Source organism: Bos javanicus, chromosome 6 (genome assembly GCF_032452875.1).
Source record: "Bos javanicus breed banteng chromosome 6, ARS-OSU_banteng_1.0, whole genome shotgun sequence".
NCBI lineage: Eukaryota > Metazoa > Chordata > Mammalia > Artiodactyla > Bovidae > Bos > Bos javanicus.
In genome coordinates, this window is record NC_083873.1 from 31,705,196 (window position 1) to 31,724,190 (window position 18,995).

The 18,995-nt window shown below is 38.4% G+C and overlaps 1 protein-coding gene across 1 annotated transcript in view; it reads right to left on the bottom strand.

Moving 5' to 3' along the window:
- GRID2 (glutamate ionotropic receptor delta type subunit 2) overlaps window positions 1-18,995 on the bottom strand; it is a 1,602,175-nt gene that overhangs the window by 620,974 nt on the left and 962,206 nt on the right. Inside the window, exon 5 of the mRNA XM_061419669.1 lies at window positions 2,551-2,604. Coding sequence (XP_061275653.1) covers window positions 2,551-2,604 — 54 coding nt within the window. The remainder of the gene's footprint in view (window positions 1-2,550; window positions 2,605-18,995) is intronic.

Below are 18,995 nucleotides of genomic sequence, written 5' to 3' on the forward strand. Positions count from 1 at the left end.
AAGTGGTATTGACCTGCTCTGCCTAAAGTTACATCTCTGCTCAAGGACTAGTAAGGAGGACTGTGAGCAGAAAAGAGATAAGGGTTTCAGTGATGGTAAAAGTGAAGCTATAGTTATAACAATTTACAGTGGGAAACTAACATGTGAATGAGAAAATACTGAGGTTTTCTATACTGTGTTTTATACTTCTAATATTTATTGAGTTATTAGTCAGATTGTTTTTTGTGTGGATTTTTTTTTGTAAAATAGGGACTCAAATTATGAAACAATTGTTGAAAGACATCATTGGCCCTAATATTTTATGAAATAAAACTTAATGAGAAGTTTAACAGAATGAGTTACAATTTTATGAAAGATATAGTAAAATATAAGCTATTGCTCTTTCTATAAATGAAATACATACTACTTAAACTTCCTTTTTATAATATGAAAAAGCAGTTTCTTCCATAGCACAAACTGACAAGCAAGCAGTGGACAGATGGTCATTGGTGTCATGGGAAGCTCTCTCTACCTGGGTTCACATTTTCAGGATACAAGGATAACATTAGAAGTTAAGTTGAATATGGGGAAAATGTTAATTCAGGGGTCCTTTCTGCAATCTTACCAAAGAATAGAAAAGAATGGGCATTCCATTTATCAATTGTAAGTGTTAATTTGTTTGATTAATCCATGTCTCTAAAGAGGCAAGAAATCACTTTTCCCCCCTAGTCATCAGTATTGACACAAACAAGTAAAACAGCTCCAGTTTGTTTCATATCAAAAAAGCTGAGTGGCCTACTACCCATCAGAAGGTGGGTGTGAAACAATAATAAGAAATTAGGAGGATTCTCTATTTCAAAAAATAGTAATCCAGAAAATATTAAGCTAAAGACAAAAAGTAACATAAAACTTACTGGCTCCTATAAGGTTGAAATTTAGGAGCATAAATTTCAAAAATATAATCTATAAGGAAAATTATTTTAAAAAAAGCAACAACAACCAAAGCTTTAGACTGGAAAAGACTAAGTTTTAAATCCCATTATTACCACTTAATAGTTGCATAATATTTGACAAACCATTTGATTTATTTCAACCTTAGATTCTTTGGGAAAAAAGAGATAAAAATACCTAGAAAAGGTATTTCTAGGTATGTGGTTGGTTTGTTGTCTCCCTTTCCCTTAATCCATCCTGATGTTTAGTCATTCTAGACTGACTTAAAAACTTCATTGAAAAGCAGATCTGACATACACATGTTATCTGTGGGGATCTCTGAAGAACACATCTTAATCTGACATATGAAATACACCGACAGATCATGTAGAATCAAAGTCTGGCAGGCAAAAAATAGGTTTGTAAAATGTTTCCAGTGCCTTTAAACTGAACAAAAAGAACCATCAAGAAAGCTAAAATTCATCAATGAAGGGTGTTGTAGGAGAAACAACTTGAAACTAAGAATCATTTTTATTTCTCTGTATAAGGAAAGGCAAGACCCCATTTCCTCAATACTTCATAACACTATTTATTGTTCAACAAAATAATATGTGAGTAAGTGATCTGTGAACTTTTAATGTACTCTGATCATTATTGCAATACCATTTACTGTCATTTGTCAGGCATCATGTTCAGAGCATTCAATAATATTTCACTTAATTTTCATTAAGAACTGGTAAAGTAAATGTTGTTGTACCTACAGTACAAACTAATAAATAACCCCTGAGGCACAGGATATTTTATTATATATCCATAGTAACACAGCTATGAACCAATTTCAAAGCCAGGATTGAGCCTATCTTGCTGAATTCGAGACTAGAATTCTTGTCAAAAATGCTACTTTGCTCCTGAGATAAAATGTATTATTCTATAATTCAACATTAGTATCATTTGATAAACAACACATTATTTTTTCCATAAGTAATAGATATACTGAATACTAGATCTCTATCTCATTACTTGTCCCTGACTAATCTACTCATTTTCCTTTCTAACTCTGACTGGCAGGTGCTAATGGTACAACCTATTTCACAGGGCTCTCGTGTTGTAATACTGTATTTTTAATCTTATGCATTGTTTTTGCAAAAAAATCTTCCACAAGAAATTTGACAAGTTGGTGGATTTTAAAACAGTTGTGTTTCTTTATGAAAAGCAAAACAATCTGCTCTTATTTATTCATATTCATGTGAGGAACTATTTAATCCACTTGTAAGGGGGTGGGATATAAAAGTTCTAGAAACAACAGTAAAATATAAATGGAACACAGGCCCTCCACTGGGAGGGATTCACTTTGCTTACAAAGAAGAACTGTACTTTTTATAAAAATGATCTCTGATGTAAGCAGTGTGTGCCAACGGAAAAGGCTAAAAGATACTCAGTGGGGAAGACATTCTGTATTTACTTTATTCATACAAAGCCCTTTATAATTTGCAAAAACTCCTTATTCTATTTTATTTAACAGCATCCTTTCAGTGAGCTGAAAGTTTACTCTGTGTTCCTGTTAGAAATTCAAGGCTGTAGCTGTGACTATACTTATGAAAACAGGACTCAGAGTTGACAGTAAGGTTTAGTTAGATTTACCTCATTTATAATGATCCAGTGACAGTCAAAAGCAACCAAATTAGTCTCCACAACCTGGAACAGAAAACAAACCAGCTATCAGTCAGCATTAACTGTGAAAAACAAACCAAACTAAAAAGATATACTTGACAAATGACAAAGATGTATCACATGTTGGAAAGGTCCTTTTCAACTGAAAAGTCAACTGAAAATGGAAAACCGTTACAGTAAAATATGGTAGAAGCATTTGTGTTCATCTTGTAAGTGCAGTGTAGACTCTCTAAGTTTGAAAATAAAGTTAATTAAAAGCCTAGAAAAACAAAAGCTTCGAGTGAAAAAAAGAATACAAATAATACTGTTTTTGTGATTTAACTGAGTAGAATTTGCATTGAATTTCCTAGTCCAAATAAAGCTTTGGTGACCTTGTATCATCTACCTAATAAATATCTAAGTATATATCCTTCCATTATCTGGCCCTAATTTAACATTCTTATTTGTTACTTCCCCATGTATGTGTTTTGTCATCGTCTTGACAAAGTAAAATGTCCATGTTCCAAAAACCTTTGAGTATGTGTACTGAGGAGATCCAATTGTAAAATTACCTGAATGAAAAGACTATAAAAGTGATGGACAGATCCAACCAGTCCATTCTGAAGGAGATCAGCCCTGGAATTTCTTTGGAGGGAATGATGCTAAAGCTGAAACTCCAGTACTTCGGCCACCTCATGCGAAGGGTTGACTCACTGGAAAAGACTCTGATGCTGGGAGGGATTGGGGGCAGGAGGAGAAGGGGACAACAGAGGATGAGATGGCTGGATGGCATCACTGACTCGATGGACGTGAGTCTCAGTGAACTCTGGGAGTTGGTGATGGACAGGGAGGCCTGGCGTGCTGCGATTCATGGGGTCGCAAAGAGTCGGACAAGACTGAGCGACTGATCTGATCTGATCTGATCTGATAGTTGGCTAGGGACTTCCCTGGTGGCTCAGATGGTAAAGTGTCTGCCTGCAATTCGATCCCTGGGTCGGGAAGACCCCCTGGAGAAGGAAATGGCAACCCACTCCAGTACTCTTGCCTGGAAAATTCCACGGACAGAGGAGCCTTGTAGGCTACAGTCCATGGGGTCGCAAACAGTTGGACACGACTGAGCGACTTCACTCACTTCACTCATAGTTGGCTAATTTCAGTAGTGTTGCTAATAATATGAGCAGAAAGAAAATGTATGTAAAAGAAAAAGTAAACTATGTATAGGTAGCAATCTTGACTGAATAGATTTAAATAAATCGATTCTAAATTATCCTTGCTACTGCTCAGTCACTTCAGTCGTGTCCGACTCTGTGCGACCCCATAGACGGTAGCCCACCAGGCTCCCCCATCCCTGGGATTCTCCAGGCAAGAACACTGGAGTGGGTTGCCATTTCCTTCTCCAATGCATGAAAGTGAAAAGTGAAAGGGAAGTCGGTCAGTCGTGTCCGATCCTCAGCGACCCCATGGACTGCAGCCTCCCAGGCTCCTCCATCCATGGGATTTTCCAGGCAAGAGTACTGGAGTGGGGTGCCATTGCCTTCTCCGAAAATTATCCTTGGCTTAGGCCAAAAAAGTAACCCTACTGGCAGTGCGTTTTCACTCTATCCAACTTTATCATGAACATCCTACGACATGTTCTTATGATTCATGCCATGGAACACATAGATAAAAGTTAGGTTAGATTGTTTTGTGAGAGATTGCTGTGCTATTTTCACCAGTAACACCAAAAGATCAGGTGTTAAGTGAGGATGCTTTCTAATAACTACCAAGGAATTGTTATAAAGTATGAATTACTTGGAGATCAGTCCTGGGTGTTCATCGGAAGGGCTGATGCTGAAGCTGAAACTCCAATACTTTGGCCACCTCATGCAAAGAGTTGACTCATTGGAAAAGACCCTGATGCTGGGAGGGATTGGGGGCAGGAGGAGAAGGGGACAACAGATGATGAGATGGCTGGATGGCATCACTGACTCGATGGACGTGAGTCTGAGTGAACTCCGGGAGTTGGTGATGGACAGGGAGGCCTGGCGTGCTGCGATTCATGGGGTCGCAAGGAGTCGGACACGACTGAGTGACTGAACTGAACTGAACTGAACTGATGAATTACTTTTGGAGAGGAAAATTGCAATCCATTCCAGTATTCTTGCCTGGAGAATCCCATGGTCAAGCCTGGTGGGCTACAGTCCATGGGGTCGCAGGGAGTCCGACACAATTGAGTGACTAATGCATACACAATGCATAAATTACTTTTGGGGGTTAGTCTTTGTCCTACTGAGAAATGCCTACTGAAAGATCCATTGCATCATGAGAAACAATTGGAATTACATTTATGTGAGTCAATACTTTCTCAATTATATAATTATTTGGAGAATATTTTTTAAATTTTGGTATACATTTTATACTATTTCCATATATATCATCACATAGATTCCTATGATCTTACTAAGGTGCCTTAATAATAAATATCTTATCACAGAAGTGAGGACATGTGATCTATTTTTAAACTATACTATTATTATTGCTTTTGAAATACATACATGTTCAACTTTAGGTGAAACAATGTAGAAAGTATGACCAATGGCAGTTTTCAATTTTAGCTTAAAAAGTCACTTTATACCAGTAATGGCATCCATTGTTTCTAATTTAATAATTATTTTACTTTAATCATCTTAGATAAACTATCACCAGTAACTTACTAGAAATAAAAAGTGTTATACAAAACAAGTGTTTTAAAAGCTATTTATATAAAGTGTATATTTATCTATTATGTTGATATGTATATATGACATACTATTATATTTATACTAGTGTGTAATATGGAGAAGGCAATGGCACCCCACTCCAGTACTCCTGCCTGGAAAATCCCATGGACGGAGGAGCCTGGTGGGCTGCAGTCCATGGGGTCGCTAAGAGTCGGACACGACTGCGCGACTTCACTTTCACTTTTCACTTTCATGCATTGGAGGAGGAAATGGCAACCCACTCCAGTGTTCTTGCCTGGAGAATCACAGGGACTGGTGGGCTGCGGTCTCTGTGGTCGCACAGAGTCGGACACGACTGAAGCGACTTAGCAGCAGCAGCAGTGTGTAATATATGAATATATTAATATATACATATATCTCCAGAGAAATACATTTTACAGTAGAGTTAAAAGAAACGGTAAAAAAGAGTGATAATAATATTGTTTATGTTTTTCCCAATCAAATGGAGCTAAAGTGAATACTCTTAGGAAAGACATATTTACATAAAAATAAATTCTCAGTTATTTTTGTAGATAACAAATATCAAACAACTATTATAAATACTAAATCAATACATCTATCTGATAATTTAACTTTTTATTCATATTAATCACTTTCCATTTGATATATTTTAGACTAAGTAATGTATCAAACTAACTGCATTACCAGCTTGAAGGACTGAATTAGTAATACAACTGGACAAAGGATTAAGAAGATATATAAGGCATTCTAGAATATTTTAAGTCTTCATATTTACACTTATACTAGGGGCTTTCCCAGTGGCTTAGTGGTAAAGAGTCTGTCTGTAATGCAGGAGACTTGCAAGAGACACAGGTTTGATCCCTGGGTCAGGAAGATCCCCTGGAGTAGGAAATGGCAACTGACTGCATTAATTACATTCTTGCCTGGAAGATCCCATAGACAGAGGAACCTGGCTACAGGATCATGAGGTTGCAAAAGAGTTGGGCACGACTGAGCAACTAAAGAACAACATACTAGAACTCGGAACAGAGAAATTGTTTCTTTTTCTTATCTTCCTTACTTAAGTAGCACATTTCCTATTTCAGCAGTAAACATATTTTAAGCCAATGAAAAGGATTAAGCGATTTGATTGAAATATTTACTCCCTTTTATTTTTCTAGTTGGAACCTATTTTATACCTAATTCCATCACTGTTATAGTTGTTCGGTTTCATTCTGTGGACTTATATAAATGTCTAGCAAGTTAGTACAGCCTAACTATACTATTTACTCCCAAATTTCAATTTTCGTTGATTGTTATGAAATAATAAAGGTCCTACAAATAATGTATACTGTATTACCATATAATAATAAGCACTGCCCAAAAGATCACGTGATGCTTGGGCTATGAAAGACAATGGCAGTAAGAAAAGATTAACCAATGGTTTAACTAGTAGGTTTGGTTACAATATAACAGGAATAAAGGAAGTAGGGGTTTTCCTTGGTTATCTGTTTTTCTCCCCTCTTGTCCCATGCTTCTCGCTTATCACTACACATGTATACATTAATAACATAGAGGGACCCAGGTTCATATTCATATAGAGTTGCTTCCATATCAACGTAGAGTAACACAGTTATAACAAATGAGACTATCCTACTTCCCAAGCAGCTTAGCTTACTTTAAGAAAATTGAACAAAAAAAGGGGAAAAAAATCAAGTCCTGTCAGGAAGATAAGCGATGAGTAAGGACAGACCATCTGTCACTGGCAGGAACTTTAGAACTTCTGAATCTTTAGAAAAGCCTGACAATTTATCACCATGTCTTCCATCATCCGTTCTCAAATCTTTAGATGTGCTAAATATAAGACAATCCAAAGCAAAGAAACTGCCGGAGCGTATATCTCACTGGTAATAAATGTGGAACAGTGCCTATGAGCACAGAGGACAATTTAATTGACTCAACAATAACAGCAGCATGCTGTTTTTCACTCAACCTTGTAGCTTAACTAAATTAAGCTCACTCCCTTTGCAGGATATACTACATAATCCACATTTGTGCAAAGGGTTCCCGTGCTCTGTGCATCTGCAAGCAGGAAATAGGTGTTTGCTTGCTACTACTGCCCATTCCAAATTGTCAAGTGGAATCCTTGAGTGACAGTCTGCCTTGGGAAAGGCACTCGCAGTTATTTGGAGCAAGTGGCCAAAGAAATACTGAAAAGTTACTCCCATCCTGGCTTCTCATCTACTGTGATACTATAGCTTATATCTGCATTTCTCAAACTGTATTCTGTGGGACACTATTTTCACTAAAATTTGTTAGCTTTCTGTAGCCAAACCCGATTTAGAAATGTTGAGTTAAGCCAAGTTAAAGAGATGTATTACTGCATTAATCCTCAAAGCTTTTAACAGGTTAATATCAATACTGAAATATAACTAACATAAAAGTCATATTAATGTGTAATATTGTTTTATACATTATTGTTTTGAGCATATGGCTTCAGACTTAAGAGCATGAGCTCTGAAGTCAGAGATTTTTCTCTATTATCTTACAGTGTGACTTTGAACATATGACCAATTCTGTGGCCTCAGTTTCCTTCTTTGTCATTAGGGTTAATGACAGGACCCACAACTAAACTACCACCAAGACAGTCATGAAAAAGGTTAAATGCAATAATAGCACATACTAAAAACTCTCAGTGAATATTAACACCTCATACTTTAATAAATGTGCTTTATAGATCTCTGAGGTACTTGGAATTTAGCATATTCCAAAATATTTTGATCATGGAAACCATTTTTCCCCCAATACAAATCTCATGGGATTAGTACTTTTGGGGAAATATAGACTGGAACCTATGCTAATTTAGTCACACATATTTAAGAGTTCTAAAATTGTACTGAAGCACCACGAGAAAATTCATAATTTCAAAACCATGGCCTTATAATAATCCTATAGAGAGTTTTCCAACTAATAAAGGAAATTTTTTTCACAAAACAAAACTTATACAAAAAGTTGAATCAACATATTTTATGTAAAACCCAAATGCATATGTAATAGTTCTAACAAGAGTAATATTTGTTCTTCTTTTCATTTTTTATTAAATCTTTTAAATTTTTATCCATTTCTAGTTAAAATAAGATAAAATCAAATCACTATTTATTTTCCAATAAAATATAGAAAGATATATATCAAGTATAAAATTTATAGTACACAATAGATTATTAGCAAGGAATTCATGGATTTACAGTACAAACTCAATATCCAACTGTCTGAGTGTCATACATGGGTCAATTGTACTATTAATACAATAGAGTTCTGCTATAAAACACAATACAATTAAATACTATAATTTTCTGAAATACAGAGTCATAATACAAAACCCCAGACTTCAGGTACACTATACATGCACATGACTTTGTTTTTGTTTTTAGCTTATTTGGTCTACCTCTCACTAGAAGAAGTGAGTTCAGTTCAGTTCAGTCCCTCAGTCCCTCAACTCTTTGTGACCCCATGGACTTCAACACACCAGGCCTCCCTGTCCATCACCAACTCCTGGACTTTACTCAAACTCATGTCCATTGAGTCAGCAATGCCATTCAACCACCTCATCTTCAGTCAGCCCCTTCTCCCAACTTCAGTCTTGCCCAGCATCAGGGTCTTTTCAAATGAGTCAGTTCTTTGCACCAGGTGGCCAAAGTACTGGAGTTTCAGCTTTAGCATCAGCCCTTCCAATGAATATTCAGGACTAATTTCCTTTAGGATAGACTAGTTGGATCTCCTTGCTTCCCAAGGGACTCTCAAGAGTCTTCTCCAACACCACAGTTCAAAGCATCAATTCATCAGCGCTTAGCTTTCTTTATAGTCCAACTCTCACTTCCATACATGACTATTGGAAAAAACATAGGTTTCTCTAGATGGACCTTTATTGCCAAATAATGTTTCTGCTTTTTAATAAGCTGTCTAGGTTGGTCATAACTTTTTTCCCAAGGAGCAAGTGGCTTTTAATTTCCTGGCTGCAGTCTGATTTTGGAGCCCCCCAAAATAGTCTGTCACTATTTCCACTGTTTCCCCATCTATTTCCCATGAAGTGACGGGACCAGATGCCACGATCTTAGTTTTCTGAATGTTGAGTTATAAGCCAACTTATTCACTCTCCACTTTCACTTTCATCAGGCAACTCTTTAGTTCTCCGCTTTCTGCCATAAAGGTGGTGTCATCCTTGTGACACCTATCTCAAAATGCTCAAAATTCTCCAGGTCAGTCTTCAACAGTATGCAAACCACTGGATTTTAAAAAGGCAGAGGAACCAGAGATCAAATTGCCATGATCTTAGTTTTCTGAGGTTAAGTTTTCTAAGGTTAGTTTTTCTAAGGTTTTCTTAGTTTTTCTAAGGTTCTAAGTTTTTTTCTAAGGTTTTTCTAAATTTTTTCTTACTTTTTCTAAGGTTAAGAAAACTAAGTTTTCTTAGTTTTCTTAGCATATCTGAGGTTATTGATATTTCTCCCTGCAATCTTGATTCCAGCTTGTGCTTCATCTAGTCCAGCATTTCTCATGATGTACTCTGAATATAAGTTAAATAAGCAGGGTGACAATACGTAGCCTGGAAGTACTCCTTTCTCATGGAACCAGTCTGTTGTTCCGTGTCCAGTTCTAACTGTTGCTTCTTGACCTGAATCAGGAGGCAGGTCAGGTGGTCTGGTAATCCCATCTCTTTAAGAATTTTCCACAGCTTTTTGTTATCCACACAGTCGAAGGTTTTGGGTGGTCAATAAAGCAGAAGTAGATGTTTTTCTGGAACTCTCTTGCTTTTTCAAATGATCCAGCGGATGTTGGCAATTTGATTTCAGGTTCTTCTGCCTTTTCTAAATCCAGTGGTTCACATACTGTTGAAGACTGGCGGGAGAATTTTGAGCATTCCTTTGCTAGCATATGAGAAGAGTGCAATTGTGTGGTAGTTTGAGCATTTTCAGCATTGTCTTTCTTTGGGATTGGAATGAAAACTGACCTTTTCCAGTCCTTTGGCCACTGCTGAGTATTCCAAGTTTGCTGGCATATTGAGTGCAGCACTTTCACAGCATCATCTTTTAGGATTTGAAATAATCAACTGGAATTCCATCACCTCTATTAGCTTTGTTCGTAGTGATGCTTCCTAAGGTCCAATTGACTTATTCCACGATGTCTGGCTCTAGGGGAGTGATCACATCATCAAGATTATCTGGGTCGTGAAGATCTTTTTTGTATAGTTCTTCTGTGTATTCTTGTCACCTCTTCTTAAAATCTTCTGCTTCTGTTAGGTCCATACCCTTTCTGTCTTTTATTGTGCCTATCTTTGCATGACATTAAATGTTCCCTTGGTATCTCTAATTTTCTTTAAGAGATCTCTAGTCTTTCCCATTCTATTGTTTAACTCTATTTCTTTGCATTGATCACTGAGGAAGGCTTTCTTATCTCTCCTGGCTATTCTTTGGAACTCTGCATTCAGATGCTTATATCTTTCCTTTTCTTCTTTGCCTTTCGCTTCTCTATGTTTCATAGCTGTTTGTAAGGCCTCCTCAGTCAACTATTTTGCCTTTGTTGCATTCCTTTTTCTTAGGGAATGTCTTGATCACTGTCTTCTATACAATGACATGAACCTCCGTCCATAGTTGTTCAGGCACTCTATCACTTCTAATCCCTTGAATCTATTTGTCACTTCCAGTGGATAATCGTAAGGGATTTGATTTAGATCATACCTAAATGGTCTAGTGGTTTTCCCTACTTTCTTCAATTTAAGTCTGAATTTGGCAATAAGGAGTTCATGATCTGAGCCACAGTCAGCTTCTAGTCTTGTTTTTGCTGACTGTATAGAGCTTTTCCATCTTTGGCTGCAAAGAATATAATCAATTTGATTTCAGTATTGACCATCTGGTGATGTCCATGTGTAGAGTTCAAGTGTGGAGTTCATGTAGAAAGATGAACTCCCCAGGTCATTAGGTGCCCCATATGCTACTGGAGAAGAGTGGAGAAATAACTCCAGAAAGAATGAAGAGATGGAGCCAAAGCAAAAACACCACCCAGTTGTGGATGTGACTGGTGATGGAAGTAAAGTGCAATGGTATAAAGAGCAATAATGCATAGGAACCTGGAATGTTAGGTCTATCAATTAAGGCAAATTGGAAGTGGTCAGATAGGAGACGGAAAGTGTGAACATCAACAATTTAGGAATCAGCAAACTAAAATGGACTGGAATGGGTGAATTTAACTCAGATGACCATTATATCAACTACTGTGGGCAAGAATCCCTTAGAGGAAATGGAGTAGCCATCATAGTGAACAGAAGAGTCCAAAATGAAGTTCGTGGATGCAATCTCAAAAACGACAGAATGATCTCTGTTTGTTTCCAAGGCAAACCATTCAATATTACAGTAATCCAAGTCTATGCCCTGACCAATAACTCTGAAGAAGCTGAAGGTGAATGATTCTATGAAGACCTACAAGACCTTTTAGAACTAACACCCAAAAAAGATGTCCTTTTCATTATAGGGGCCTGGAATGCAGAAGTAGGAAGTCAAGAAATACCTGGAGAAATGGGCAAATTTGGCCTTGGAGTACAGAATGAAGCAGGGCAAAGGCTCATAGAGTTTTGATATTGTACAGGAGACAGGAATCAAGACCATCCCCATGGAAAAGAAATGCAAAAAAGCAAAATGATTGTCTGAGGAGGCCTTACAAATAGCTGTGCAAAGAAGAGAAGTGAAAAGCAAAGGAGAAAAGGAAAGATATTCCCATTTGAATGCAGAGTTCCAAAGAATAGCAAGGAGAGATAAGAAAGCCTTCCTCAGCGATCAGTGCAAAGAAATAGAGGAAAACAACAGAATGGGAAAGACTAGAGATTGCTTCAAGAAAATTAGAGATACCAAGGGGACATTTCATGCAAAGATGGGCTCGATAAAGGACAGAAATGGTATGTACCTAACAGAAGCAGAAGATATTAAGAAGAGGTAGCAAGAATACTCTGAAGAACTGTACAAAAAAGATCTTCACGACCCAGATAATCATGATGGTGTGATCACTCACCCAGAGCCAGACATCCTGGAATGTGAAGTCAAGTGGGCCTTAGAAAGCATCACTACAAACAAAGCTAGTGGAGGTGATAGAATTTCAGTTGAGCTATCTCAAATCCTGAAAGATGATGCTGTGAAAGTGCTTCACTCAATATGCCAGCAAATTTGGAAAACTCAGCAGTGGCCACAGGACTGGAAAAGGTCAGTTTTCATTCTAATCCCAAAGAAAGGCAATGCCAAAGAATGCTCAAACTACTGCACAATTGCACTCATCTCACACGCTACTAAAGCAATGCTCAGAATTGTCCAAGCCAGGCTTCAGCAATACATGAACCATGAACTTCCAGATGTTCAGGCTGGTTTTAGAAAAGGCAGAGGAACCAGAGATCAAATTGCCAACATCTGCTGGATCATGGAAAAAAGCAAGAGAGTTCCAGAAAAACATCTGCTTCTGCTTTATTGACTATGCCAAAGCATTTGACTGTGTGGATCACAATAAACTGTGGAAAATTCTGAAAGAGATGGGAATACCAGACCACCTGATCTGCCTTTTGAGAAACCTATATGCAGGTCAGGAAGCAACAGTTAGAACTGGACATGGAACAACAGACTGGTTCCAAATAGGAAAAGGAGTACGTCCAGGCTGTATATTGTCACCCTGCCTATTTAACTTCTATGCAGAGTACATCATGAGAAACGCTGGGCTGGAAGAAGCACAAGCTGCAATCAAGATTGCTGGGAGAAATATCAATAACCTCAGATATGCAGATGACACCACCCTTGTGGCAGAAAGTGAAGAGGAACTAAAACGCCTCTTGATGAAAGTGAAAGAGGACAGTGAAAAAGTGGCTTAAAGCTCAACATACAGAAAACGAAGATCATGGCATCTGGTCCCATCACTTCATGGCAAATAGATGGGGAAACAGTGGAAACAGTGTCAGACTTTATCTTTTGGGCTCCAAAATCACTGCAGATGGTGACTGCACCCATGAAATCAAAAGACACTTACTCCTTGGAAGGAAAGTTATGACCAACCTAGATAGTATATTCAAAAGCAGAGACATTACTTTGTCAACAAAGGTCCGTCTAGTCAAGGCTATGGTTTTTCCAGTGGTCATGTATGGATGTGAGAGTTGGACTGTGAAGAAAGCTGAGCACTGAAGAATTGATGCTTTTGAACTGTGGTGTTGGAGAAGACTCTTGAGAGTCCCTTGGACTGCAAGGACTTCATTCAGTCCTAAAGGAGACCAGTCCTGGATGGTCATTGGAAGGACTGATGATAAAGCTGAAACTCCAATACTTTGGCCACCTCATGTGAAGAGTTGACTCATTGGAAAAGACTCTGATGCTGGGAGGGATTGGGTGCAGGAGGAGAAGGGGACGACAGAGGATGAGATGCTTGGATGGCATCACCGACTCGATGGATGTGAGTTCGAGTGAACTCTGGGAGTTGGTGATGGACAGGGAGGCCTGACGTGCTGCGATTCATGAGGTCGCAAAGAGTCGGAAACGACTGAGCGACTGAACTGAACTGAAGAGAATGCACTGGTCATAGCAAACACCCTCTTCCAGCAATACAAGAGAAGACTCTACACATGGACATCACCAGATGGTCAATACCGAAATCAGAAGAACTGAAGCCACTATGTAAACAGACACTGGGGTATCATTTCTGTGGATTCCACTTTTAAATCCCACGTATGTCCAGCAGATGGCATTAGTAATCTCTTGCACTGATAGTGGGCAGCAAGACAATATTCTGTAAAGACTGCCTTGTTTGCCTTTCCCCTGGAGCTCAGCATGGATCCCCAACTCTCTTGTGTTCTTATCCAAGCAGCCACTATCTGCCATCCCACTCTGTGCCTTTTGCTTTAGAATCTCTGCTCTGATCTTCCAGCTGGAAGACCACAAATATACTTTCATCCAAATCCTCTTGTCATTACTGCCAAAGTTATTTCATAAACGGATATGCTAGAATTATTGTTACTGCTGTGCAGTTGGGTCTTCCCACACCCCATGGGAGATGGAAATATGCCACCGCTGAGATGTGGCCAACATTATGCTACCTGCTATGCTTCTTAATGTGGAAAGATGGGTGCTAAAGAAAGAAACTAGGGAATCTGTGTTCCTCATATGGCATTGACCACTTTCCTGCGTCCTATATTACTGAGCAGTGATTAAAAGTGAATTCAAGATTTTAATACCTCGCCTGATGAGGAGATAAATAAATATTTGACAATTATTTCTAGTGAAGGGGACCACCATGCTACTGTTTCTGCTTGCATTGGTATTTTTTTAAGATGTGAGCCATAGTGATAAACATACATTGTTATAAAACAACTAGGAAAAGCAGTGTTTGCTGACAGATGACTCATCCTTTGCCTTGTCCCTTTTTTTAAATCATATTCTAATATGTTAACTTTTAGCACAAGAAATAAGTTATATTAAAATATTTAGTTTATTTTATTTATTTTAAAAGCTAAATGACCCTTGGCAGAGTATATTAATTCTGAAGTATAACTGGCTAAAAAAATAAATATGTTTTTACTTGGATTTTGATCAGAAGCTTAAAATGATGATTTGGACACACATTTGCACTTAATTGCTGGGTTTTATGAAATAAGGCTTTCTTGGTATCTTGAAGCAAATAAAGAAAAAATCTTACAGAGAAATCTACTGATCACATCAAAAGGCAACATATAGGCCCTTCACAACTGTGAACTTTCATGCCTTTGCTCTGTTCCTTTTGATCTCTTCTCTATCCTCTCTCCCTGACAAAGCATTTCTCAAAATTCAAAGACTGAAACAAATGCCAAATCCTTTCCCACCCCTCCCTCCCTAACCTCAGGCCGTGCTGTTCCCCCGCTTGTGCTCCAACACGGGGCCTTTCCTCCAGCCTTAATCACACAGTGTGCAGCTCCGTAGCCGGCTGTGAGGTGCCTTGTGTTTACATCCTCCATACGCCCTGTGCTTCCGCTCAGCTGGCTTTCTTGCTGGTCCTCAGGAGAGTCCATCTCTGCCCTTGCTTGACCTCCTGGATTGTTCTTTCACTCAAGACATGCACTTGGTGCCTCCTTCCCTTCATCTAGCTTCTGTCTTAATGTCAGTCCAGCAGGCATACCTTCCATGATAACCCCCCATGCACTGTCCTCCACAAGACACACACACACACACACACACACTTATTTACTGTCTCTTTCTGTGCATCTACATATAAGCTTCAAAAAAGAGAGAATTTCATTTTCATTTGGTCTGTACCTTTAGAATAATCACTGACAGATCATAGGGTTTTAATAAAACTTTTTGCCAGGCACAAGCCAGATTTTCACTACATGCTGTTTGTGAATAAAAGAACATTATATAGCCCTAACTCATGTGTATACATCTGTGGGTCCCTACTTCACCTAGGACTAAGGCATTTGATAAACTTGTAATGAGAGCAAGTCATTAGATGAAAATTGAGTTTCAGAAAATTAAATAATCAGAAACTGACTCAATTCATATTTTATCTACTGCAGAGACCTTTACTATTTTCATGGTAATGAGGTATAGGAATACCATATTTCAAATGTCAAAAATCAAATACCTCAGAATTTGGAGACTATGTGGTATTAGAAAAAGAACACAAAATTTGAATAACTAGATATGAGTTGAAATGCTTGGTCTTTTTATTGACAGTCAGATATGTTACTTATCCTGAGTTGCAGTTTCCTGATTATCTGAAATACAGTATTTTTACAGGTGTATAGTGAGGATTAAATAGGTTAGTGTAATGTTTTTTGAATGCCATTTATAGCATATCAATAATAATAATAATAATAAAAGCTGACACTTGAGTGCTTACTATTTGCCAGGGACTTAGTGATTTTATAATTTATTCAATGCTCACAACATCCTTATGATGTGAGTATTATAATTATGTCCACCTTACATATGAAGAAATTGAAGTAAATCAACCAAATCATAAAGCCAGGGGTGAAAGCCAGAGTCAATAACTAGTACATATCCTTTCGATGTAGTATTTTCATAGCCCTATTTCTCCAGGTTTCAGAAACTAATGCTTTCTTCAAAGTTAAGTTAAACAGAATATTTCAGAATATTCTATGGTATACACTGGAGTTTTATAGATTTGAACTCTGTTGAACTTATTATTGAATCTACTAATCACTTTTAAGAAAGAGAGAATGGTCCATAGTAGAACTTGAGAAATGCAGATGATTTCATCCACGACTCCATACCGTGGTGATTTGTCTTAAAGTGGTATACGAAAATTTGCTTTTCTTTTAGTGTGTCTTACTTCTCATATTCCATATTCTCTTCAGAATGTGAGCAACTTGCTATACTTGCTAACTGATAATATGTGTGTGTGTGTGTGTGTGTGTGTGTGTGTATTTGTGCATATACTCAGTTGTGTCTGCCTCTTTGTGACCCCATGGACTGTAGCCTGCCAGGCTCCTCTGCCCATGGGATTTTCCAGGCAAGAATATTGGAGTGGGTTGCCATTTCCTACTCCAGGGATATACCTGTGTGTGTGTGTGTGTGTGTGTGTGTGTGTGTATGTGTGTGTGTGTACATAGTCTGATCATTTTACATCACAGGGCAAAGTGACAAGAGCTTCTAGAAGAGAAAATGGACAACGATTCTTGGGTATTGTTGCAATAAGGCGTTAGAGTCTAGTTTCTGCAGTTAGTTAATTAGCTTGTTATTGTTCTTGCATAACTTGGTCATATTCTGGGTTTTCAGTAGCACATCATTGACGAAAGCCACTATGGAAGCTCACTGTTACTTCTTAAAAGACATCCCTAGTTTGGCATTTCTGCTATCTCTGGGCTCTTTCAGTATTTCACAGGGACTCTGATTTCTAATTTCATGGCTTCAACATCATCTGCAGTGATTTTGGAGCCCCCCAAAATAAAGTCTCTCACTGACATGAAATTAAAAGAAGCTTGCTCCTTGGAAGAAAAGCTATGACCAATCTAGACAGCATATTAAAAAGCAGAAACATTACTTTGCCGACAAAGGTCCGTCTAGTCAAGGCTATGGTTTTTCCAGTGGTCATGTATGGATGTGAGAGCTGGACCAAGAAAGTTGAGTGCCGAAGAATTGATGCTTTTGAACTGTGTGTTGGAGAAGACTCTTTAGAGTCCCTTGGACTGCAAGATCCAACCAGTCTATCCTAAAGGAAGTCAGTGCTGAATATTCATTGAAAGGACTGAAGCTGAAGTTGAAACTCCAATACTTTGGCCACCTCATGCAAAGAGCTGACTCATTGGAAAAGACCCTGATGCTAGGAAGGATTGAAGGCAGGAAGAGAAGGGGACAACAGAGGATGAGATGGTTGGATGGCATCACTCAGTTCAGTTCAGTCACTCAGTAGTGTCCGACTCTTTGCGACCCCATGAATCACAGCACGCCAGGCCTCCCTGTCCATCACCAACTCCCAGAGTTCACCCAGACTCACGTCCATCGAGTCAGTGATGCCATCTAGCCATCTAATCCTCTGTCATCCCCTTATCCTCCTGCCCTCAATCCCTCCCAGCATTAGGGTCTTTTCCAATGGGTCAACTCTTCACATGAGGTGGCCAAAGTACTGGAGTTTCAGCTTTAGTATCATTCCTTCCAAAGGAATCCCAGGGCTGATCTCCTTCAGAATGGACTGGTTGGATCTCCTTGCAGTCCAAGGAACTCTCAAGAGTCTTCTCCAACACCACAGTTGAAAAGCATCAATTCTTCGGTGCTCAGCCTTCTTCACAGTCCAACTCTCACATCCATACATGACCACAGGAAAAACCATAGCCTTGACTAGACGAACCTTTGTTGGCAAAGTAATGTCTCTGCTTTTGAATATGCTATCTAGGTTGGTCGTAACTTTCCTTCCAAGGAGTAAGCGTCTTTTAATTTCATGGCTGCAGTCACAATCTGCAGTGATTTTGGAGCCCCCCAAAATAAAGTCTGACACTGTTTCCACTGTTTCCCCATCTATTTCCCATGAAGTGATGGGACCGGATGCCATGATCTTCGTTTTCTGAATGCTGAGCTTTAAGCCAACTTTTTCACTCTCCTCTTTCACTTTCATCAAGAGGCTTTTGAGTTCCTCTTCACTTTCTGCCATAAGGGTGGTGTCATCTGCATATCTGAGGTTATTGATAAGGATGACATCACTAACTCAATGGATATGAGTTTGAACAAGTCCGGGAGTTGGTGATGGATAGAGAAGCCTGGCATGGTGCAGTCCATGGGGTCGCAAAGAGTTGCACACAACTGAGTGACTGAACTGAACTGAACTGCTTTCTAAAATAGTATAATGGTATAAAATGCTGATGATTCTAGAATCAAAAGACTTTACGGAGGAAAATATTTGAAAAGGTCTTATTAATTTTGATACACAAAGTATCCATAAGAAAAAAGAAAGAAATGAAAAATGTAAACTTCCATGGCCCTATTCCTAAAGTGACTATGTTGTTCATATTCAAGATATTCAAGCTCATTGGAGGTATGATCCTTAAACTTTTTACAGAATCAAAACAATGCCTTCAAGCTTTCTGATGTTTCTAAGTTTTTTCATAGCTTTTACCATTAAAAGTATACCTTTTATCCTAGTGTAAAAAAATGTTTTCAACGGTATTGGACTTGACAGCATGGACATTTCCAGAATTCCAAGCAACTGACTCTTCCTTCTGTGCTATTTCACTAC